Genomic DNA, 20,278 nt, shown 5'->3' on the forward strand with positions numbered 1-20,278 from the left:
CTCCCGCTCATCTTTTCATTGCTTGCTCCTCTTCTTCGCGCAGACACCCCGACCTCCCTTGGGCGCCAGCTCCCCGGCTCCAACGGGTCCAGAATCAAGCCGGATTTTTTTTTTTTTTTCTTTCTGGAAATTGGCGTTGGTGTGTTTCTCTACGTCCCTCCTCCCCCTCCCACACTCCCCCCCCCCCACCTTTTTTTTTTTTTTTTTTTGAGACATGGCCCGGGCAGCGGCTCCTGGAAGAGGAACAAGTGTGGGAAAAGAGAGAGGAAACCGGAGCTAAATGACAGGATGCAGGCGACTTGAGACACAAAAAGAGGAGCGTTTCTCTCGGATCAAGGCATTGCCTCGCCGCTTTTCTTTCTCCAAGACGGTCTGAGGATTTTACAGCTCCGGGAGGAGTGGAAGCGCTCCGGATCGTGGAGATCGCCCCGGTGCTCTGTTTTCCCCGCACGTTCGGCTCTCCAGCGTTCGCCCCGGGGCCCCGGCGAAGGGAGGATGAAGGGGCTGCAGCTCCTGAGCGCCGCGCTCGCCCTGGTCCTCAGCGCGGCCGGCGCTTTTCGCAACGGTAAGTGACAGGCGGAGGCGCGCGGCTGCGGGGGTGAACCCGGCTCCCGGCTGCCGGCGCCCTGCTGCCGGGACCCACCGGCGAGAGCCGCCTCCCGGGTGAAGGAAACTTTTAGCCAGACGGAGAAATAAAGAAATAAGATCTGTCGTTGTAGGTAGGGCAGGGAGATTTCATGTCCTCTGACTCCCTCCTGAAGTTGGTGGTTTGGCCATGGGGTTTTTCCCACCTCTGCTACAAGGCAGAGCGCCCTACCTTCCTAGATCAGCACACCAATTATCTTAATAATGTTTCCTCCCCAAGGCAATTAGAGGAGACTCCCTTTCAAAAATATGATGGCTGTTGAAAGTTAATGAACACTTTACCGGGAGCACTTCCTGATTCTCCGACAGCTCCCCCGAACTGATTCCTCTGGTGGGTGCCCGCAGGAGATAGCGGTTTGCGGGTGGGTGTTAGTCCCTCCTCCGCTTTTTCAAACCAGCCCTGCTCCGTCTGGAGTATGAATGAAAGTTACATCGTGTCAATAAAGGAATCTGATACACACGCTTTAAGGCACCAGGATATGTGAAAATCCCCTAACCTAGTTGCAGCTTCCACTTAGCTTTTAAAACCACTCAGTGTTAAGTAAATGGAAGACGGTGCTGGGTTAGAAGCAGTATCCGGTAACGTAAATAATGTGTTTTAAAATGGGATCTGGTTGTAGGCATGTTCGACTTACACTGTAAAGTAGGTGGAAGCAAGGGGGCGGGTGACATTATCTTTACAGTAAGTCTTCAGCAATTATTATTAACTAATTATCAAATATTTACTTTAGCCTGGCTTAGATTTCAATCAGAGTAATTAGAACGAGAGCCCATCCGCTACTTACTGGTGGTATATTGTTTTAATAAGAGACCACAAGTGGAGGGGTTCATACCGAGAGGAATTTAAATCACATCTTTATGATGGGAGTTAATCTCTCTAATATGCTTTTTAGAGGTTTCATGATTGAAGCAATAGATTTCCTCAGCAGCTACCAAGCAGTGTTCTAAAAGATACACTTGGAAGCAAAACACACACAATTGTGAATGTAGAGTTCAATTTATTAATGAACCTCAGATGATGGCATCCTTCTCTAGTCTGGCAGGGAATGAAATAACACTCACCTCCAATTGAAAGAGCTCCAGTGGTTAGACTTTAGAAATTACAGTAACCCAACATCTGCTTCCACGGTGGCGGTGGCGGGTGTTCATAGGATGGATTTGAAATCCAATGCCAATAGCTTTCAGACTTTAGGTTGTGAACCCCATATGTATGTCTGTGTGTGTGTGTGTGTGTGTGTGTGTGTGTGTGTGTGTACGTACATACATACATGAGAGATATACATACTTCCCAATTTTCTTAGCAGAAATCTGGGGAATGCTGAGACCCTGAGCTGCAATCAGTGACTTGACTGGTTAAACCTACGTTGCTGTACTTAACAGTGACCAAAGCCAGTTAATGCCTCTAGCTCAGCAGACCTTTTCCAGCCATGTCCACCTCCTCAGAGTACCAGTGTCTGCTAAATTAATTCATTAACCTTATTTAGGACTAATGGTCCAGAATCATTAGAAACTGCTCCTTCTTAATCAAGTGTTAGAGAGATTTAACAGAGCCAGGCAGTCTAGGAGTCCACATTATCTTATTACACTGTCACTTTCTCAGAAGTCACAGATTAAAGAGCTCTGGTGTGGTACTGAGTCCACCTCAATGTCTTCTGAAGTGACTCTGTCGAGTGGCTACAAGCAGTGCTGTTTTATTTCACTCTTTAACAGATGCCAGACACTGCCATGATGTTTGTACAGAGCTGGAGGAGACTTAATGAGATGGGGTTGCTTTCCAAGTTTTCTGCACATTTAAAATAATGCAAGAGCCTCCGCAGAATAACATAACAGAGTCCAGTATGATCATTAGCTGAGATTCTGAACTCCAGTTACAACACCATTTCTTCTTGGCAAACCTTAAGCTTCTAAAAGCTAAGGCAAAGGAAACCCGTATAAGGCTACCCCCCCCTCCGTAGTCTAAGAAACAAAGTCAAAAACATCTAGCAACTGAGAAAAACAAAGTAATTTATATTGTCTTCTCTTTTAATTTATGGGAAATGATTTCTGTAATGCATGTAGCTTTATGCATTTTTGATGTGCACTTCATCTTTCATTTCCATTTGACCTGGTTTTCCTGTAATAAAATTCTGTAGATTTATAAATTCATGCTGAGAGCAAAGAATGCCATTCTTTTTTCCACAGGGAATCTATTAGATGCAATATTAAAATCTATATATACCATTACTGAAAATTTGTGATTGATAGGCTTATATGTTTCATTGCTTTCATACCTGTTCCTCTTACATAGCTTATGCACCGAATTTTTATTGCTCAAAATTAAGCATCAATAAATGTGGCAGCCTTTCAGGCTGAGACTCTCTAATATGAAATCTGTCATAAAAAGTGACAGTGAGGGTCCATACTGAACAATAAAGCTGCCCAAAGAGTGGTTTCTTTGGCTCTCAGTGAATCACTTCAGGTTTGGGTTTGTTTTGGTTTTTTTTTTTTTTGAAAGGAAGGTCAAAAGTAGTTAGCTCATCTTTTCTAAAATGTGAGGGTGTAGCTCACCATCTGTGATACCCAGACCTCCATGTGGGGGAGTTTCTTCCAACATATAGGTAATTAGAATTAATCTGTGTAGCTATTTATTTTTCTTTCTGCCCAGTTACTTTGATCTGGTCTCCAAAACTGAGCAACTTTCCTGCGAGCTGTAGAGCTAAATTATTTCTGCCTCACCACATGTACTTTGTTCCCTGATGCTCTGGATCTCAAAGACCAGAGATAACTCAAAATCACTTAGATTTACAGGCCAGATAAGACAGCAACAAAAAGGGTTTGGCTTTAAGCCAGTTGAAGTCCTGGATGACAATCCCCACTGATCAATGACACAGACCAGGCTTATCATCAAACAGCAACACAAGGGGTCAAATAGCATCTTTTAGTCGCCTTCACTTAGAACTTGCTACTTAATGTGATTACACTTCTGGGGGTATAATTAAGTCTAGCAGAAGCTCCCTGGGGACCATGTTAACATCCATTGAGGACTTAATGTTTTTAATGCTGGAAGACCTTTTTCTTGGGAGGCAACTTTGTGGGAGGTGGGGATGGAGCCCTTTCAGCTCTAAGTCCTCCTGAACCAACTTCCTGAGATCAAAGAGGCTTCTTGGGAAGTGTATTGCTCTCAGCGCCACCTGAAGGACCTGCAGGCATCTCTTGGAGCTCCCCTTAAAAACTTGTGAAATGTTTAATAACCTGTCATTGATATGTAAAACTGGAATACCTAACTGATTGTACAGGGAACCATCTAGTACTAAAATGTTAATTTTATTGCAGATAAGTGTGGCGATACTATAAAAATTGAAAGCCCTGGGTACCTTACATCTCCTGGTTATCCTCACTCTTATCACCCAAGTGAAAAATGTGAATGGCTGATTCAGGCTCCGGACCCATACCAGAGAATTATGATTAACTTCAACCCTCACTTCGATTTGGAAGACAGAGACTGCAAGTAAGTGAAAATGTTTGAACAGGGCACCACAGCACCATCTAGTGGGCACGGGTGTTATGGGGGGAAAGTCTGTGAACCATCTAGGATGTAAATGGATCCAGGAGGAATTCCGATCTAGGCCAGATCATGTGTCAATGGTATGGAAATTAAATTATGTTAAGTGATTTCTGAGTTCCCTAAACCAGGGAGATTATATTTAAATGTGTAATCTCTCATAGTCTTTTTCTTGTTAGCACTTTTGGTTGGGGAACTTGTGTTTAGAAAAGTGTATTTAGGTTTCTTTTTTTCCTGGAAAGGCAAAGAATTAGAAACCCAGCCTCTTGCTTTTTATTAAATATTGTGGGCCTCTAACATGCAGTGCATTGGCAGATGGTGAAGTTGGGGTTTTTTTGAACAAATCTGGGGCATATTTTGTGATCAAAGAACTGTGTTTATCTTACTGAGTTTGACATCACCAAAGCAAATTGTCATTGGGGGAAAAAAAAAAGGCATATAGGGTAAGTCTAATGAAGGACTTTTACAGTAGATTAATGATCATAAGTCTCTTATGAAAAATGCTAAAAAATTGTTAATTCACAATAATATGTTTGTTCATGTGCTTTAGCCTTCCTATCTCTTTCAATGGTTAAGTTACTAATAATCAATTTACACCAAGTTTCATTATTATAAAAACATTCTCAGTAGAGAGACAGACTAAATTATAAATCCTCACTTTGTATGAAAGAATTGTGTGTAAGTTTTGCTTTCCACAGTTGGAAAGTACGTTTTAACAATGCAGGCAGCAGTCCACTCGGGTCCAAATTTGCTTTTCTCACTGGACACCCAGCAGACCACCTGGCTCTGCCTTGTCCACCTCATCCAATTCTACCATACTGTGTATTCTCCAGAGACCTGAGCCTGAATATCAACCTCTAATGACGTTTAGACATTTTAACCTCACTTCTAAAGTGTTTCTCTAGGACTGATAGGTTTTCCCAAGTTTTAAAACGAGTCTGTTTGATATAACTATATACAGTGTAGGCTACTATTTCCATTGGATAACACTGTTATGCAGGCAGATTCATTATTTAAAATATTTTCTTTGCAAATACATAATGACCCTTGTAGAGAAGAACAGAATAGTATGAAAATACTCCCAACTGTCGGAAGTCCTCCAGAACCTGTTAGATTCTGGGGGTAAACTAGTTTTTCATGGCCAGGGAAATGACATCATCTGGTTAATTCAATATCTGGTGCCTGGAGAATTAGCATACATTCATGTGCTGTTGATCAATTTCCAAATAATCAGCAGACACTACAGTAAAATTATGCCGATTTCAATTTAATCTTTGTTCTGTGATTCAGAAGTGCTTCAGGGCATAATATTGACTTTTTAATCTTGTGTGAAAGCTGCCATTAATAAAGTGTTCCAGTAACTTCGTGGAAACAGGAAATTCATCCCTTCTTTTTTTAAGTCAATATTCTGTATGGTGGTTTTTACAATGTCCATCGCTGAGACAACCTGAAGATTTATTTTCCATTTCATTTATTTTGTTTTGTGTTATGTTTTTGCATCTTGACAATACTTAAACTGCTATAGGGGGCTTCCCTGGTGGTGCAGTGTTAAAGAATCCATCTGCCAATACAGGAGAATTGAGTTTGATCCCTGGGTTGGGATGATCCCCTGGAGAAGGAAATGGTAACCCACTCCAGTATTCTTGGCCTGGGCAATCCCATGGACAGAGTAGCCTGGCGGGCTGTAGTCTATGGTGTCTCAAAAGAATTGGAAATGACTTAGTGAGTAAGCAACAACAAGGAGCTGCTATAGGAGATATTTTTAAGAAACTCTGGTAAAACACACTCAAGTAATAACATTATTCCTCAAAATAAGGTGCTATTAGATTTTAGTAAACTCATGTTTGCTAATTTCTGATCTGAGAGTCTTGATCATGTATGTGTGTCATATAATAAAGAATTCAGAATTATTATTCGAAGTTGTGTGCTGGTCAATGTTAGCAACTGGATTTGAGGAGGGGATGGGTCAAGTCTGAATCTGTGGTATTTGCCAATTTCTGTAGTGAAAATTTTCTCTCCACGGCCAATTTCAAACCACCCAGTGATGTCACTATGCACAGACTTGCAAAGAGGTGCACATTTGATTCTCATGAGCTGGTGTGAGATGGCTCCAACACCCAACTGCACAGGAATGTAAGAAGGGGAAGCCAGTTGCATGAATTAATGTATGGAAAGTATTTATATGCATCTGGCACATGTGCATGCCAAGCCGCTTCAGTTATATCTGACTCTGTGTGACCCCATGGACTATAGCCCACCAGGCTCCTCTGTCCATGGGATTCTCCAGGCAAGAACACTGGAGTGGGTTGCCATGCCCTCCTCCAGGGAATCTGGCACATAGCAGACCTTAAATAATTATCTGCCATATCATGATGTGAGGTCGAGCATGGTGGGAGCAGGGGGCAGCTTTTTTGTTAGTTTTGTTTTTTAAAGACAATAAGAAAAGGGGATCACTATAACTCAGAGTAAAGGACCATTTTGATGATATCAGCAAGAAACTGGTCAAGAAGACTGTTTCTGTAATTATGATGCTGAGTTTTGTGTTTTAATGCTTCAGAGTAAGGTGGTTTCTTAATTGTAGTAAGTGAGGATTTGTTCTCTGTGAAGAAGCCATCTCCTGACCAGTCTTGAAAGGCTGATGTATTTAGCCTGCTGTAGTCAGTGGAGATTGTGGTCCTGGAGAATATATCTGTGCCCTGTTTTCAAGTGTTGCTGCCTGACATTTATCAATAGAAACTCCCAAAATGATATAGGAAGACCAGCTTAGGACATTTGCCATCACTATCTTCCCTGACTGGTCCACACAACTCCTGGTTATTGTTGAAGTTTGCAGTTGAAAATTCAGCAAACACGACAGAATTCTTTTCTCCTTTGGTAAAGATTGTGAGAAGAATCCACAGCTTTAAAATCTATAGGGGATTATAATTCTCTAGAGGAATGGAAAGCACCAGAAACTCCTGTCAAAAGAAATGCATAGTATGTGGGATGTGCAAAAATATAAATTTGGGGGTTTTGGTGGATTGTGGGCTTGTTTTATTTATAGTAAATGACAGAGTTCTGGTGGATTGTGGAATTCTTTTGTTTACAATAAGCGACTTCCAAAAATGTATTTGAGATGACACATCATGTTCAGAGAACTGGTAAGCTCTTAGTGACAGTGTCTGTTAAGAACAAGTTGTTTGTATTATTTGAGATGCTTAATGTCTTTCCCTGTTTCAGCTAACAGCAGTCAGGACATGGTCTTATAAGATAAAATAGGGTAGTGGATATGAAAGCCCTTTGAAAAGTGAAACTTTCACTTTAGAAACTCCCCTTGGAAGCAGTTAGTATATTATTAGGATATCTTTAAGAACTTGATGATTATTAGAACATTCAGATTTAGGAAGCTAGGCAAACTAACTATACTGATCTAGTAGTGGGATCATCTGCATGCAATACACTCTGCATTTCCCTTGAAACTGTCAGTATTTGAATAGTGAACTTTCACAATGGGAAATCAATTCCTTCACATGTCTGCTTGTGGCAAAAACATCCTGGAGACCCAAGTAGACAGTTGTTTCTTAGAGCGCAGGGATAAATAAGTAATTAAACAGACAAGTTCTGGTAGGAAAAATATTTTTCTTTTTCTTTTTTTGGTTTTCTTTATCGTGAAATGAAAATATCCTCTCATAATTTTAACCATGCAGTGAAATGCTCACAACTTTTCTTGTGAAGAATGCCAAGTCTGGCCCAGTACATAATTAACTTATGCTAACTTTGCAAAAAGGTTTTTTTTTTTTTTACAGTGGATATCAGGGGGGATAGTTCCTTTAGGAAAATGAATGTCCAAGTTGTGTTTGGTAGCTTTAAAAATCAACCATCTATGTGTAGGCCACCCCGAATCAGGTTTCATTGCAAATAAGCATCAAAAATATAATATCGGAACTCCCTGAATTCTTTCACTGAACAAGGTGTGGTATCAGTCCATCCATGGAGCCAGAGAGCATCTGTCTTGGGACTAACCTTGTGCTGGGATGTCTAGCCAAATAGACTGCCTGGTTTTACTGTAATGTTGATACCAGAGGAGGCTAGAGAATGTTCTGAGTGGAGAAGAAGACCTTGAGGGAAAAAGAGGAATCCGATTTCTCTCTTTTGCACCAGCAAACTCCTCCATGCTTGTGAAGTGTCAAAGTGGAGCTAAAAGCAGAGAAGAAAGAAAAATCCACCTGCTGAGTGTTTGTCAGAAAGCAGTGTTCATTGTGCACTGAAAATGGTGTTCAGTATTCACACTGAGCTGGTTGGGTCTTAATTCACTGGGGTTTCCTCCAGTGGTAAAGCGGACATCTTGACTCTCATAAAACTTTATATCTGCATAATAAACAAGAATGTCATTGATACAGTAGTTAGAATTTATGGCGTTTTTCCGGTTTCCCAGCAATGCAAACTATCAGCATGATAATTTATAATGGTTTGTGACAAATACTGCTGAGCAAAGAGGTGTGTGGTTACATTCAGATCAGATGTCGTCATCTGGGGAGCAATAAAAATTTCACAGACATTGGGTTAAAAACATTAAGAAAATGAATGTGAAGCTCCAGAAAGAGAGCCTGAAAAAGTGGCGGTGATGGGTGAGAAGTGAGGTCTTCTGAGTGACAAGTTCCTGACTTCACTGCCTGATTTGTCAGGGCTGTTTTGTAGGGTTGCATCAAGACACCAGACTAATTATGCATAGAAGCTTTTCTATCTACAATTTAGATTTGTAGTCTCTCTCTTCTGTAGTCAATAATTCAGTGTCTTTTTCTTAATTCTACGCAGTCAAAGGAAGATTTCACTCTAGTAACTTCATATGAAATTTAGACACAATAGAACTTAATTAAATAGTGATAATATTCAAGTTTGGGGACTTGTTGGAATAAATCACACATTGTATCTTTGACAGTACTTTTAAAATTCCCTAAGTTATTATAAACTTTGAAACACCATTTATTTTCATACATATAAAGTCACTGAAGGAAAATTAATCTGCCCTTAGTTCCTCAAATCTGATTATTCCTGAAAATGTAATTATACAGTGGTTACTTTGTCCTTTATAGGGAACTCTAAGTTCCATTTTTGGTTTCCCTAAGTAATATTTTTTGCTTGATACTTGCTTTGTTTGGCATAGATTTTTGCATTAATTTTCTTTTTTTAGAATTGCATTAAAGTATTATTTATCCTGATTAGGGAGTTTTTTGTATCTGAGGCATGGGTGTTCCCCCTAGTCCTAGTCTTGGGTTTTTGAGCATCACTTATACCAAATCAAACAAAGACCTTATTTTTATGGAAAACAGCAGGTATTTTCTGCCAAAGTACTTCTCTTTTTTTCTATGTGAAATATAAAAGTCTATTAAATTATAATCTCTATCTAGAAAAATATACAAAGTAACATGTGATGCAGTTTTACAACGGGAGCACATTCATATAAACTGAATCAGAGCAAACATTTCCAGCTTCTTAGTAAGAGGCCGCCTTCTGTCCACTTTCAATCTCTGACCTTTGGTCTCAAGGGCAACTTCCGTCCAGACTTGGGTGATTCCATTTTTATAAATTTCAAAATCAGGCAAAACTCAACAATAGTCTTGAAGTCTGTATGTACCATCCTTTGAAAATAGTCAAATTCTTTGGAATGGGGATAGAAAAAAAATGTGTACTGTTCTAATCAGAAAGTACAACTGAAGCATTTTTCTTATATTTTCTTAATGACAATTGTAGAAATATATTTATTGCTTTACTATGGTTATGTTAAAAGAAGCACAAAACTGTTGGTCTGCAGCCTGATTTTTATGCAAGGGAAATTCAGAATGACCTTTTTTTGTTTTATTTTTCATTTCATTGTCGATTTTGGTCTCAAGTAACTTCCCAATATGGGCAGTATGAGAGGCACCACCACCAAACTAAATTCAATTAAAATACTATCTGGTGGGTAAAAATGAACTCTTCTCAGAACAGTGGAGGTCAGTGTTGTTGCTACCACCTGCAGCATCCTTGTTTGCTGCACAGGCAGATAATTATCTACTTTCTGCCTTTTGATTTCTTTCTCCATTAGCACTGATTTAATTTGGACAGAACCCCACGTGTTTAATAAAATTAATTTCCTTTATTATTTCTTCCTATGAGCAATCACATTGGATCATAATGAATTTTGAGTATTACTAGGTTGTTGGGGGGGCATTTCTGTAATTTGAAAGAAGCAACCTTTATGAGAAGCTAAAAGAGAAGATTAGTTGAAATCTTCTCAAATTGAATCAACATGTGCATGGCATTTCCAACCAGATCTCACTTTGGGGAGGAGGCACTTCAGAATCGATCCAAGGGAGACATATGCCTTCAACCGGCATGCGTATTCTCAGCTCCTTCCCTTCCAGCGTAAAACTTGATACTTGCATGCGTGCTGACATCCTTCGGCAGAAGCACACACACAAACATATGCGTGTGTATGCTTGCCGAGGAAGGCTATAAAATGAACTTAACTAATGGCCGTTGTAGGATTCATCAAGGCTGATCATTAAGCCTAAAGAAAAATAAGAGACAAGATTAGTGTTCAGATCAGGTTCCAAATGCGTCTTAATTGGCTGTTTGTAATCAATCCTGATTGTAGGAGTCAGTAAGTTGGCAGAACATAGCACCTCCAAAGAAAATTTTTCCTGCTCTTCTCTGTTTAACTGAACTGTGTCCAGTATCCGGGTCAGTTAGGACAACAAGAGGTCGAGGTAACTCTCAGACTGGCTGTGAAGCACGCCAAACACATTATGATGGCTTATGGTTGAAATCATTTAGTATTTACAGATAGCTTAGAACATGAACTGCTTTCATTCAGAATTCTACTCAATTTTGCAGCAGCGCAGAGAGAAAAAAAAAAACACAAAACAAAACAACTGGCTTCTGGCCATTCCATTGCTTCTAAAATAGTTTTTCTCCTCATCAAGCCCAGGTCTGTATTGTACACATTTTGTATCATATTTATGTGCAACATGTTTTTTTCTCCTTTAGTTTAAATAATCAGTAGAGTGTTTACAAAGGAGTCATCATGTTCTTCTTGTTGGGTCTTCTGTGGCTGCCATAAGCTTTCTAAACACCCTAGGCTTCATCTCACTTAATCTTTTTTTTTTAAGAGTTCTTTTTTTTTTTTTTTTTTGATGTGTACCATTTTTAAAGTCTTTATTGAATTTGTTACAATATTATTTCCATTTTGGTTTTTTGTCTGGGAGTCATGTGGGATCTTAGCTCCCCTACCAGGGGTCAAACCCACACCCCATGCACTGGAAAGTAAAGTCTTAACTACTGGACCACTAGGGAAGTCCCTATCTCAATCTTTGTGTGCCCATACTGGTGCTTAGAGAAGTTACATTAACTGAGTCCAAATACTCATCTGCTGCCCCCAAATACCTTCCATCTTTGTGATCAAAGGGGCTTAGGATGTACTTTTAGAATGAGAAAATTCACATGAAAATTACTAGATTATTTTTTACTTAGCTGCCATCTTCTTCCATGAAACACCCAAAAGTTTAAATACAAGCCAGTTAATTCTGAAGAAGGACTTAATTTTTAAACTCTTCGTTCAGATTAAGTGAAGTTTCATGCACACAAACTTCCAACCAATTGACTATTTTTCCACTGAGACAAAACTTGTCTAAACTTAGCAATAAAATTCGCAGTGGAGTGGGGAAGGGGGAATATCTAAATTCTGGGTCCTTTAGTTGATGGAATTTGAAAACACAAAACACCATAAATATAACATTTATTTGAAGCCTGGAAACCAGGCAGCACAAAGTTTCCATTTATACAGTTGGTTCAAGGGACATAGGATATACCAGCTGTATACCAGATCCTCACAAGCCCAGGAATTTCCAAACTCCCCTCATTTGCTTCATCTCAAGCAAATAGTGGGAAAGTTTTGCTTTCCCAAAGCTTCCCTATTGTCAGATTTCAGTTCTTGTGTTGGCCACAGTGATACTGAAAGGGTTAAAGAGAGAATGTTTGCTCAAGGCACTGGGTTCCTCTGAGAAACAGAAGAGTGTTTTTTGAGAAGAAACAGACACTCCAGAGTATTTTGTTTTTATCTGTTCAGATACTTGTACAAGCAGCCGGCCAGGTTGGAAGTGATGGCTTGTTGCTTCTGTGATAGATTGACGTGTCATGGAGAGCTCGACCTGTCCCATCTGAAAGAGGATGCTAAATGTCTCTCCATTCAAGTTCTTATATTTCTTTAGAACAGCCAGAGCAGGCATAGGCAAGTCAGTGTAGTCAGGATTCCAACTCCGCATCTGACTCTCCAGCCACTACATGCTGTGAGCTGGTCAGCTATTGTGTATGACACTCTTGGTCAGTGAAATGGCACGATAAAGCCTAAGATGTGGTAAAAATCTTAGTCTTGGCTAGACAGCTTTGGAAATTAGAAGTACTAAATTTCCAAATTTAAAGACAAAAGAACACACTCTTGACTCAAAGAAAACAAAGGACACAGAACCCCAGAAAAACTTGGTGGCACTAGGTCGACTTGGTCTGATTCAGGATTATGTTGTTTTTTAGGTGTAGTGACACCTACAAGGGGTAGCCCATAATTTGATTTTTCCGTGAAGGTTGTTGACACTAAGCTACGGGAAGTGGGGGGTGGGGTTAGCACTGATTAGAATTTTCCTTTTGTTCCCCCCAAGGAAAAAATTCTGCGTTTTCCTTACTTTTTATCCAGTGCCAATTTCTTTGTCCCTGGCTAGGGTCATTGCTGAGTAACCATTAGGCTATATTGGGTCAGTCCTGCAAGACACCTCCTCACCTCCCTCTGTAGCTGTGTTAGCATCATACCTTGTGTGTGTTAGTTCATTAACACGAGCTGGGGATTTCTGATCGTCAGGGGACCATGTTAGCAGCTCCCTGTGAAAAAGTGTTCTGGTGAAAATTAGAGACATGGGTTATAATTGCCCCTCTGCCATGCATTCCCATCTGTGAGATAGGACACAGGTCCTGTGGGCTGGGTTGCAGTCTATTAATGGCTTGGTTATACCACCATTAATATGATGGTTTTGACAGTGTTAAATCACTATGGATCAGGAAGACAGAACGACATCATTGTCTGTGTGGACCGAGACACAGCTTCAACTAATCTTTTTCCTTCTCTTTGCTGAAGAAAACAAAATGCTTTCCTTCCTCCGCCAAACTCAATAACACAGCATGGATGAGATAACGTAGGTGGAAATATCTTAGGAATACAAGAGAGATATGTTAAATAAAGCCTAGGTATTACTCTAACGGGAAGTGCATCCGCAGGTTTTGTTCCTTAAAATAAGTTCAGACTGTAAACAATAAAGTCTGCATCCTTGGGAGGAGACACTTATAAATATTTCAAGAGCACTGCACATCTCCACAATAGAGATGGTATCTCACGCTCAGCGTGTATTCAGCCAACAAGAATTTCTGAATGTTCTTACAGTGAGTTGGCTGGTTAAATGTGTCATAATTGCAGTCTTCTAAACATCTACACTACTATGGATAAAATAGATAATAAGAACCTACCGTATAGCACAGGGTTCTCTTCTCAATACTCTGTACTGATCTATGTTGGAAAAAAAATTTTTAAAGAGCAGATATACATACATGTATAAATGATCACTTTACTGTACAGCAGAAACTTAGAACATTTTAAATCAACTGTACTCCAATAAAATTTTTTTGAAAAATTAAAAGTGAAAATAAAAATCTAGGTGGGTTTCTGGGGAATTCAACAAAGATGCTCATTGTCACAAACTAGATAAAAGCTTTCATAGCCTTGAAAAAGTTATTATTTGCACAGGTATGCCTTTGGAAAACTTGTAAACATTGGGTTGGCAAAAATGTTCATTTGGGGTTTTCCCATAAACTGTTACTCAAATGAACTTTTTAGCGACCCCAATAAGTTTAATACAATCCAGTGAGAAATCAGGCTTTCCTTTAAGACAAGAGCCAATGTCATGGTGATTGTTACAACAGGGCTGTCCCTTCTTCCCAATCAGAGAGAACAAATAGTGCCCATGTGGTTGGGTCCAAGAGTAGGAAACTACATGGGTTTTAAATTCATACAGGAAAGCAGCAGGTAAAATCATGCTTTAAAATTGATGGTCCCTCCCACCATCCCCACTTTCCCTCAGTTTCTAGCAGCCTCCGCCCTTTGCATCTTGCCGTCTCCTCCCACCATGTCGGATCAGGACAGATTTCTCAAAAGTTAGGGAGTTCTCAGGAGCCTTGAGAAAAAGCCCGTCCACAGGAAGGCGCTTAGGATAGAGGCTGAGAAGAGATGGCTGTGTTGGTCTCTTCTGCCCACTCCACCCTCAGGAGTGCTTGTATGTGATAAAATGATGTCTGCAGCCTCTCTGGGTCCCCCAGCACTGTTTTCCTTTGAAATGACCACGGCTGTGTTTGGCTGGGAGTCCAACAGAAGGGCTTTGCTTCCTTTCTTGTGGGACCATGTAGACCACCCGGGTCCAATAGATTCTGTAGGACTTTCTACTCCTGAGTCAAAGAAACCCTTCTTGAACTTGTTACCCTTCAAACAAAACTTTCGCCTCTCTTTCCTGTGACTGCCAAGGGCTTTGAACATGGTGTCTACACCCCAGAATGCCACTTTCTGGCATTCCAGCCTAATTCCTCTCCCCTCCATTTGACTGAATTTTTTGCTCAAATCTTAGATCCCAATGACTAGTCTCATGCCGCAAACCACTGGCCTTTTCTTGGTTCAGATTTCTTCACCCTTTGCACAACGTGATCCAGAACCTTGGAGCTTTCTTCTGTCCTGAGTCTCATGGCCCTGTGCCATCTTGGTTTCATCTCCACTTCTCTGGCCACTTCCCTTTGTGACTAGTTTCTCTTTCTTCTTCAACATTTGAATACAGGCCTTTGCCAAGGTTTGGACTTGACCCCGAATATCTTCTCCCTGAGTTGCCTTTTTGAGCCACTCAGCTCAGATTATACCAAGATTTCTGCCCAACTCAATTTGGCCTAAAATATTGTGTGTGTGTGTGCTGTGTGCTCATTCGTGTCCAACCCTTTTCAAGTCCATGAACTGTAGCCCACCAGACTCCTCTGTCCATGGAATTTTCCAGGCAAGAATACTGGAGTGGGTTGCCATTTTCTACTCCAGGGGAACTTCTCGACCCAGGGATAGAACCTGCATCTCCTGCGATTCCTGCCTTGGCAAGCGAGTTCTTTACCACTGTACCACCTCGGAAGTCCCCAAGCATTGGACTTAGACTTTCATACTGTTTCTGGGTGATGCTGACTGCCTGGGTGATAGACTGTTGCCCCAGATGAACCATCAAAGTAGACCCCTTCCCTGAGGAATAACTCTTTGCTGCCTTTTCCTACTTATCCACCCTTGAGGCTCTGGGGCATCTCCTAATTTCTAGTTGTCCCTCAAATCAGTTTAAAGCCTCTAAATCACATATCTGCAATATCCACCACATCTATCTTTTCTGTTGTGTTCCTCTGGTTACCTCTGAAATCCTAACACTGGTTAACCTCTCTCTGGTGCCAATGGGTTAGCCTCAGCAGCAGGCTTCCCTTCTTCTCCCCCTGTTTAGAAACATCAAGAGTTTCCCATTATCTTCTTGCTTCATCTGTGCTTTATCAGCCTTGAATTGAGAGTTCAATTCAACTAGAAATGAAACCCTGTCACTTTCAACCACCCCTCAGGCCTTTCTCCTCTGGTTCTCTTTTATCTCCCACCCAAGTGGCCACCTTGGAGTTCTTCAGACTCACCCCTGCCTTCCTACCCCAAGCATCTTCATGGGCTCTTTCCTTCCCACATGGGCCAGGGGTCAATGCCCTCCATAGACCTCCATCTCCCTGTCAACATGTGGCTCATCCTCTGACTCCATCACAGTGAGGCTTCCTTCTGAAAGCCACTTCTAATTAAACATGGTCTCTTTCTCTGTCCCCGACACCCCCAAGAACTATGTCTATGCATCACTCATGTTCCTTCCAATTTCTCTATTTGGTCATAATCATTGGTATTCGGCTTCCCTGGTAAAGAATCAGTCGGTAAAGAATCTGCCTGCAGGGCAGGAGACCTACGTTCGATCCCTGGGTTGGGAATCCCTGGGTTCGAAGCCCCGCAGAAGGAAATGGCAAACCACTCCAGTATTCTTGCCTGGAGAATCCCATGGACAGAGGAGCCTGGTGGGCTGCAGCCCATGGGGTTGCAAAGAGTTAGGCCTGACTGAGCAACTAACAAACACCTCATTGGTACTCTGCTACTATTCACCCAGCTAGTTCAGAAGATGTTCCAGAGGGGAGACTTGAGAGTGGTTCCCAGCCCTGGCAGCACCTCGCATGCTGCTTTGCCTGTAGCAGCTGCTCAATTAATATTTGTCAAATTGAATTGGCCGATGGACATCCTTCTCCACGTGTTCACCTAGCACCGAAGAACTGAGTCAGCTGCCCGGGAAAAGCTCTAACTTAATCAGATACATGCACACTTACACTTTTCTTTGAGACAGGAAACCCTTCATTTTCCTGGGTAGTGGTATCAAACTTACATTTTTCCTCTAAAAACTACTACTTTGAAAAGCTTAGAATTTCTACACATGAGTAGCTTTAGCTACATCTCAAAAAATATGCAGAGGTACTCCTTGACCGGAAGCTCTTCTTTCTGTTTCACAGCTATCTCCACCATCTGCTTTAGAGTTAGAGGCATCCAACGTCTGAACCTTGCAGGCATAGTCCAGATTGCTAGTATGTTCTGCCATCCCCACAACTCTTGGAATGTTGTGTCATAACTCTGTAAACTTTGTCTTTTGTATATTCATATCTGGGCTGACATCCAAACCACCTTTACATAAATTTCACACAAATAATTTAGAGCCTTCTTTCGTTCCAGCTGGCAACCCCAATAAATGCACATGCTAACTTCACAGCAGGCTTGCTGGGGGAGATGTAGAACTTGAACTTCTCCATGAGGGAGGGCAGCACCGGATGTGTCCCATGCAGAGTGGTGTAGATATGTTTATCCATGTCACCAGGTAAAAACCAAGCGCTCTGCCTTTGAGCAGCCACATAAAGATGTGATCCTGGAGAGAAGACAAACCGAGGCAGCCCAAGGTGTTTCCTGAAGCAGACAGGGAGTGGTTTTAGCAGCTCCCCTGGCTCTCACATTAACAGTGCTTCTTAAGCATTTCTTAAAGCTGTGTGTCACCATGAGTGAGTGTCAGAGGGAAGGGACGGAAGTAGCAGGTGGGTGAACACCCCTAGGACAGCAAACATGCCAGCCACCATGGCTAATTTCACATTCCTTCTGGCTCCTGATGCCCTGAACTTCCATGAATTCTCTGGGGGGTGTTCCTGGATGTTTCTATTACATCTCTGGTCAGGAAAGCCATAGCACCCCCTCACTCTCACATCTCCAGTTCCTGTGCATCCAGAGAACAGAATTTCCTGGGGTGGGGGGGGAATGATGAGCTTGGGCCGAGGAAGTAGGGTCAGCGGATCATGCCCTCAGCTTGTTCTCTTTCAGGCTCGTCCTGTGTTATCAGGCTCACAGTTCCCTGTGATGCCTGACTCGGTGAACGGCATGTCCTCTGCATGTGGTACCTCTGGCAGCCCACAGTGATCCTAAGTTCTAGAAGTGACAGCCTCCAAGTCCCTGTGGGCTGGTGTGTTTCATCTTTCTGCAACCACAGTTCCTCATCTGTGAGGTGGGAAGGGTGGGCCTTGGGCTCTGAGCTCCTACTGCCTCCAAAATAAGGTTGGCCCAAAAGTTCGTCGGCTTCCCCAGAAGCTGTTATAGGAATAATAGGCCCACCTGATATAACAGGATTCAGCTTGTGCAGGGGAATTCTAGTGCCGCAAGAGTAAATTCCAGGTTTTTTCTGACTGCTCAGCCTGGCCCTGATCCCTGAGTCTTTCTTTGACTTTTGACACAACCCCCCACCGCATCCCAACATCTTTCTTCTTTCTTAGATCTAAGCTACCCCAGCTCAGCCCAGACCCTCCTTGCCTATTACAGCATGGCCTTTGCCTACTCTTTTCTTTCCCTCCCAGACACGGATTTTATGTCTGTTTTCTACCCCCAAATTGTATCTGGCATTTAAAACTCTACTTTGGCAACATTTATTCCAAAGAATCATTCACTTTTTCACCCAGACTTTAATCTTACCTATGAACAGGCCTATTTTAGCGAATTAGTTATTTTTTACTTTTTTTCTTTAAAGATTTATTTTTTAATGTGGACGATTTTTAATGTCTTTATTGAATTTGTTACAGTATTGCTTTTGTTTTACGCTTTGGTTTTTTGGCCACGAGGCATGTGGGATCTTAGCTTCCTGACCAGGGATCGAACCCTCACCCCCTACATTGGAAGGCAAAGTCTTAACCACTGGACTACTTCCACAGGGAAGTCCCAGAAATGAGTTACTTAAAAGAACTAGGAATGTGGTCTCAGAAATATTCATGTATTGTTCTGCCATTGCTGAATATAACATTTGCAGGCTGTGGAAATTCTGTGTAGGAATGAGTTGTTTGTTCTTGAAACTAGATGAGCCACAGGCCAAGTTCGAAGTGTAATTTAACTGCAGTTGATAACCTGAGTATTAACCTAAGCTCAGGTTTGATCACTAACACAGAAGTAGCTTTTACGTTATCTTTGCATTCAGCATAGCTTGTTAAAATTAGATTGTAAAGAATAGAAATTACATTGGCAAAAGTACAAAGGAATGACAACAGTGATTTTGTTCATGAGTCCCACCTCACTCTTTATGTCTCCACGGCAGTGTAAGCTATGCAATGAACTATGAATCTATTTGTAAGACAGTCTTGAATTAAGGTGCTTACTCAGATGCCATTGTAAAAATAATTTTCTGAAATTGTGGTCTATCAACAGGAGATAAGATGGTACTTTGTTGTCACCTGCTGAGGCCCATTATAAATACTTTATTTCAGAAGCAAATCACACTGTAAATACAATGTTCACATTCATTTATTCCCACAATAGCATTTTTGCAAAGGTGTAATTTCATAATTTGACTTAGCATTGATAGCACATCATTATTTTGAAGCTCTTTGTAACCACTGGTTAATTCACACATCCTTAGGAAAGTGTTTATTTGTAGTTTATTTGTACCAGACCCATTTTAGAATGAAATCATCCAAATGTATAAAGACTAAGCAGCTTGCCAGAGGCTGAACAGGGAGAGAGATGTGCTTGAAACTTGCTGTCCTTCTGTGTATGTCCTTTCCTTAGCATATCTGACCAGACACTTCCCAAGACTTTAAACACAGATGTGCTACCAATAAAGATGAATGTTAACGATTCTATTACGGGCAGGAAATTTGGTTTAAAAAAATAAGCCCGAGTCGTTCAACATGCAAATGTAAACAGAACCTAAAATGAATGAACATATCAATTGTACTTTTCTCCTCTATTTGTTCCTTCTGAGCCAAAGTTTTGTTCAAGCAAATGATCAATGGTGGACTGACGTCTAGAGTTATTTAGCTAATTCCCAGCATTAATTGAAAAATGTCTAGTATTTCTAAACACCATCCTAAAAGAAGAACTTGAACTGTCAACCCCCATTACTTTTGTCATTACATCTTTCCTAGGCCTGACCTTGAGATTTTTCAACTATTCATGTTTCTTACCAATGTTGTTTGAGGGTTTGGTTTCTGCATTGATTGCACAGGCCCTGAGATTGATGGTGAACATGAGTTCACTGTTAAACATTCAACATGACATAGACCTAGAAAAAAAATACACATGGTAATAAATTCAGGACTCACAAACTTGAAAGTTGGGATAGATTCAGGCACTTTGTAAAACATTGTTTATTTGGACACCAAAATTCTTCCTCTAATACCTCAACTGGTGTCTGCTGCCTCATGTCATTCATTATTCATTCATTCACTGCATATTCATTGACTACCTGGCATGTGCCAGTCACTGTTTGGGCATAGAGCATGGTGCCCTGCCTTCATGGTAGTTGTGTTCCAGGAAGACAGTGATAAACGAGGAGAGCTGCTGTGGCAGGAGTAGCCTCTGCCTGCTCTATGCCCTTCCAGCCTCATTATCTTCCCCTGCAATTCTAAGGCAAGCCCCCCTGGGGACCTGGCTCC

The 20,278-nt window shown here is 41.3% G+C and overlaps 1 protein-coding gene across 4 annotated transcripts in view; it reads left to right on the forward strand.

The window, feature by feature from the left end:
* The first annotated feature begins 200 nt into the window (after positions 1–200).
* NRP1 (neuropilin 1) overlaps positions 201–20,278 on the forward strand; it is a 145,393-nt gene continuing 125,315 nt past the window's right edge. For 2 of the 4 annotated variants that reach the window (XM_061126162.1, XM_061126164.1), the window contains exons 1-2: positions 201–565; positions 3,958–4,132. In XM_061126162.1, the coding sequence (XP_060982145.1) occupies positions 496–565; positions 3,958–4,132 (245 nt within the window). In that variant the 5' untranslated portion in view covers positions 201–495. The remainder of the gene's footprint in view (positions 566–3,957; positions 4,133–20,278) is intronic. The other 2 variants (XM_061126163.1, XM_061126165.1) reach the window with 1 other exon arrangement.

Source organism: Dama dama, chromosome 23 (assembly GCF_033118175.1).
Source record: "Dama dama isolate Ldn47 chromosome 23, ASM3311817v1, whole genome shotgun sequence".
NCBI lineage: Eukaryota > Metazoa > Chordata > Mammalia > Artiodactyla > Cervidae > Dama > Dama dama.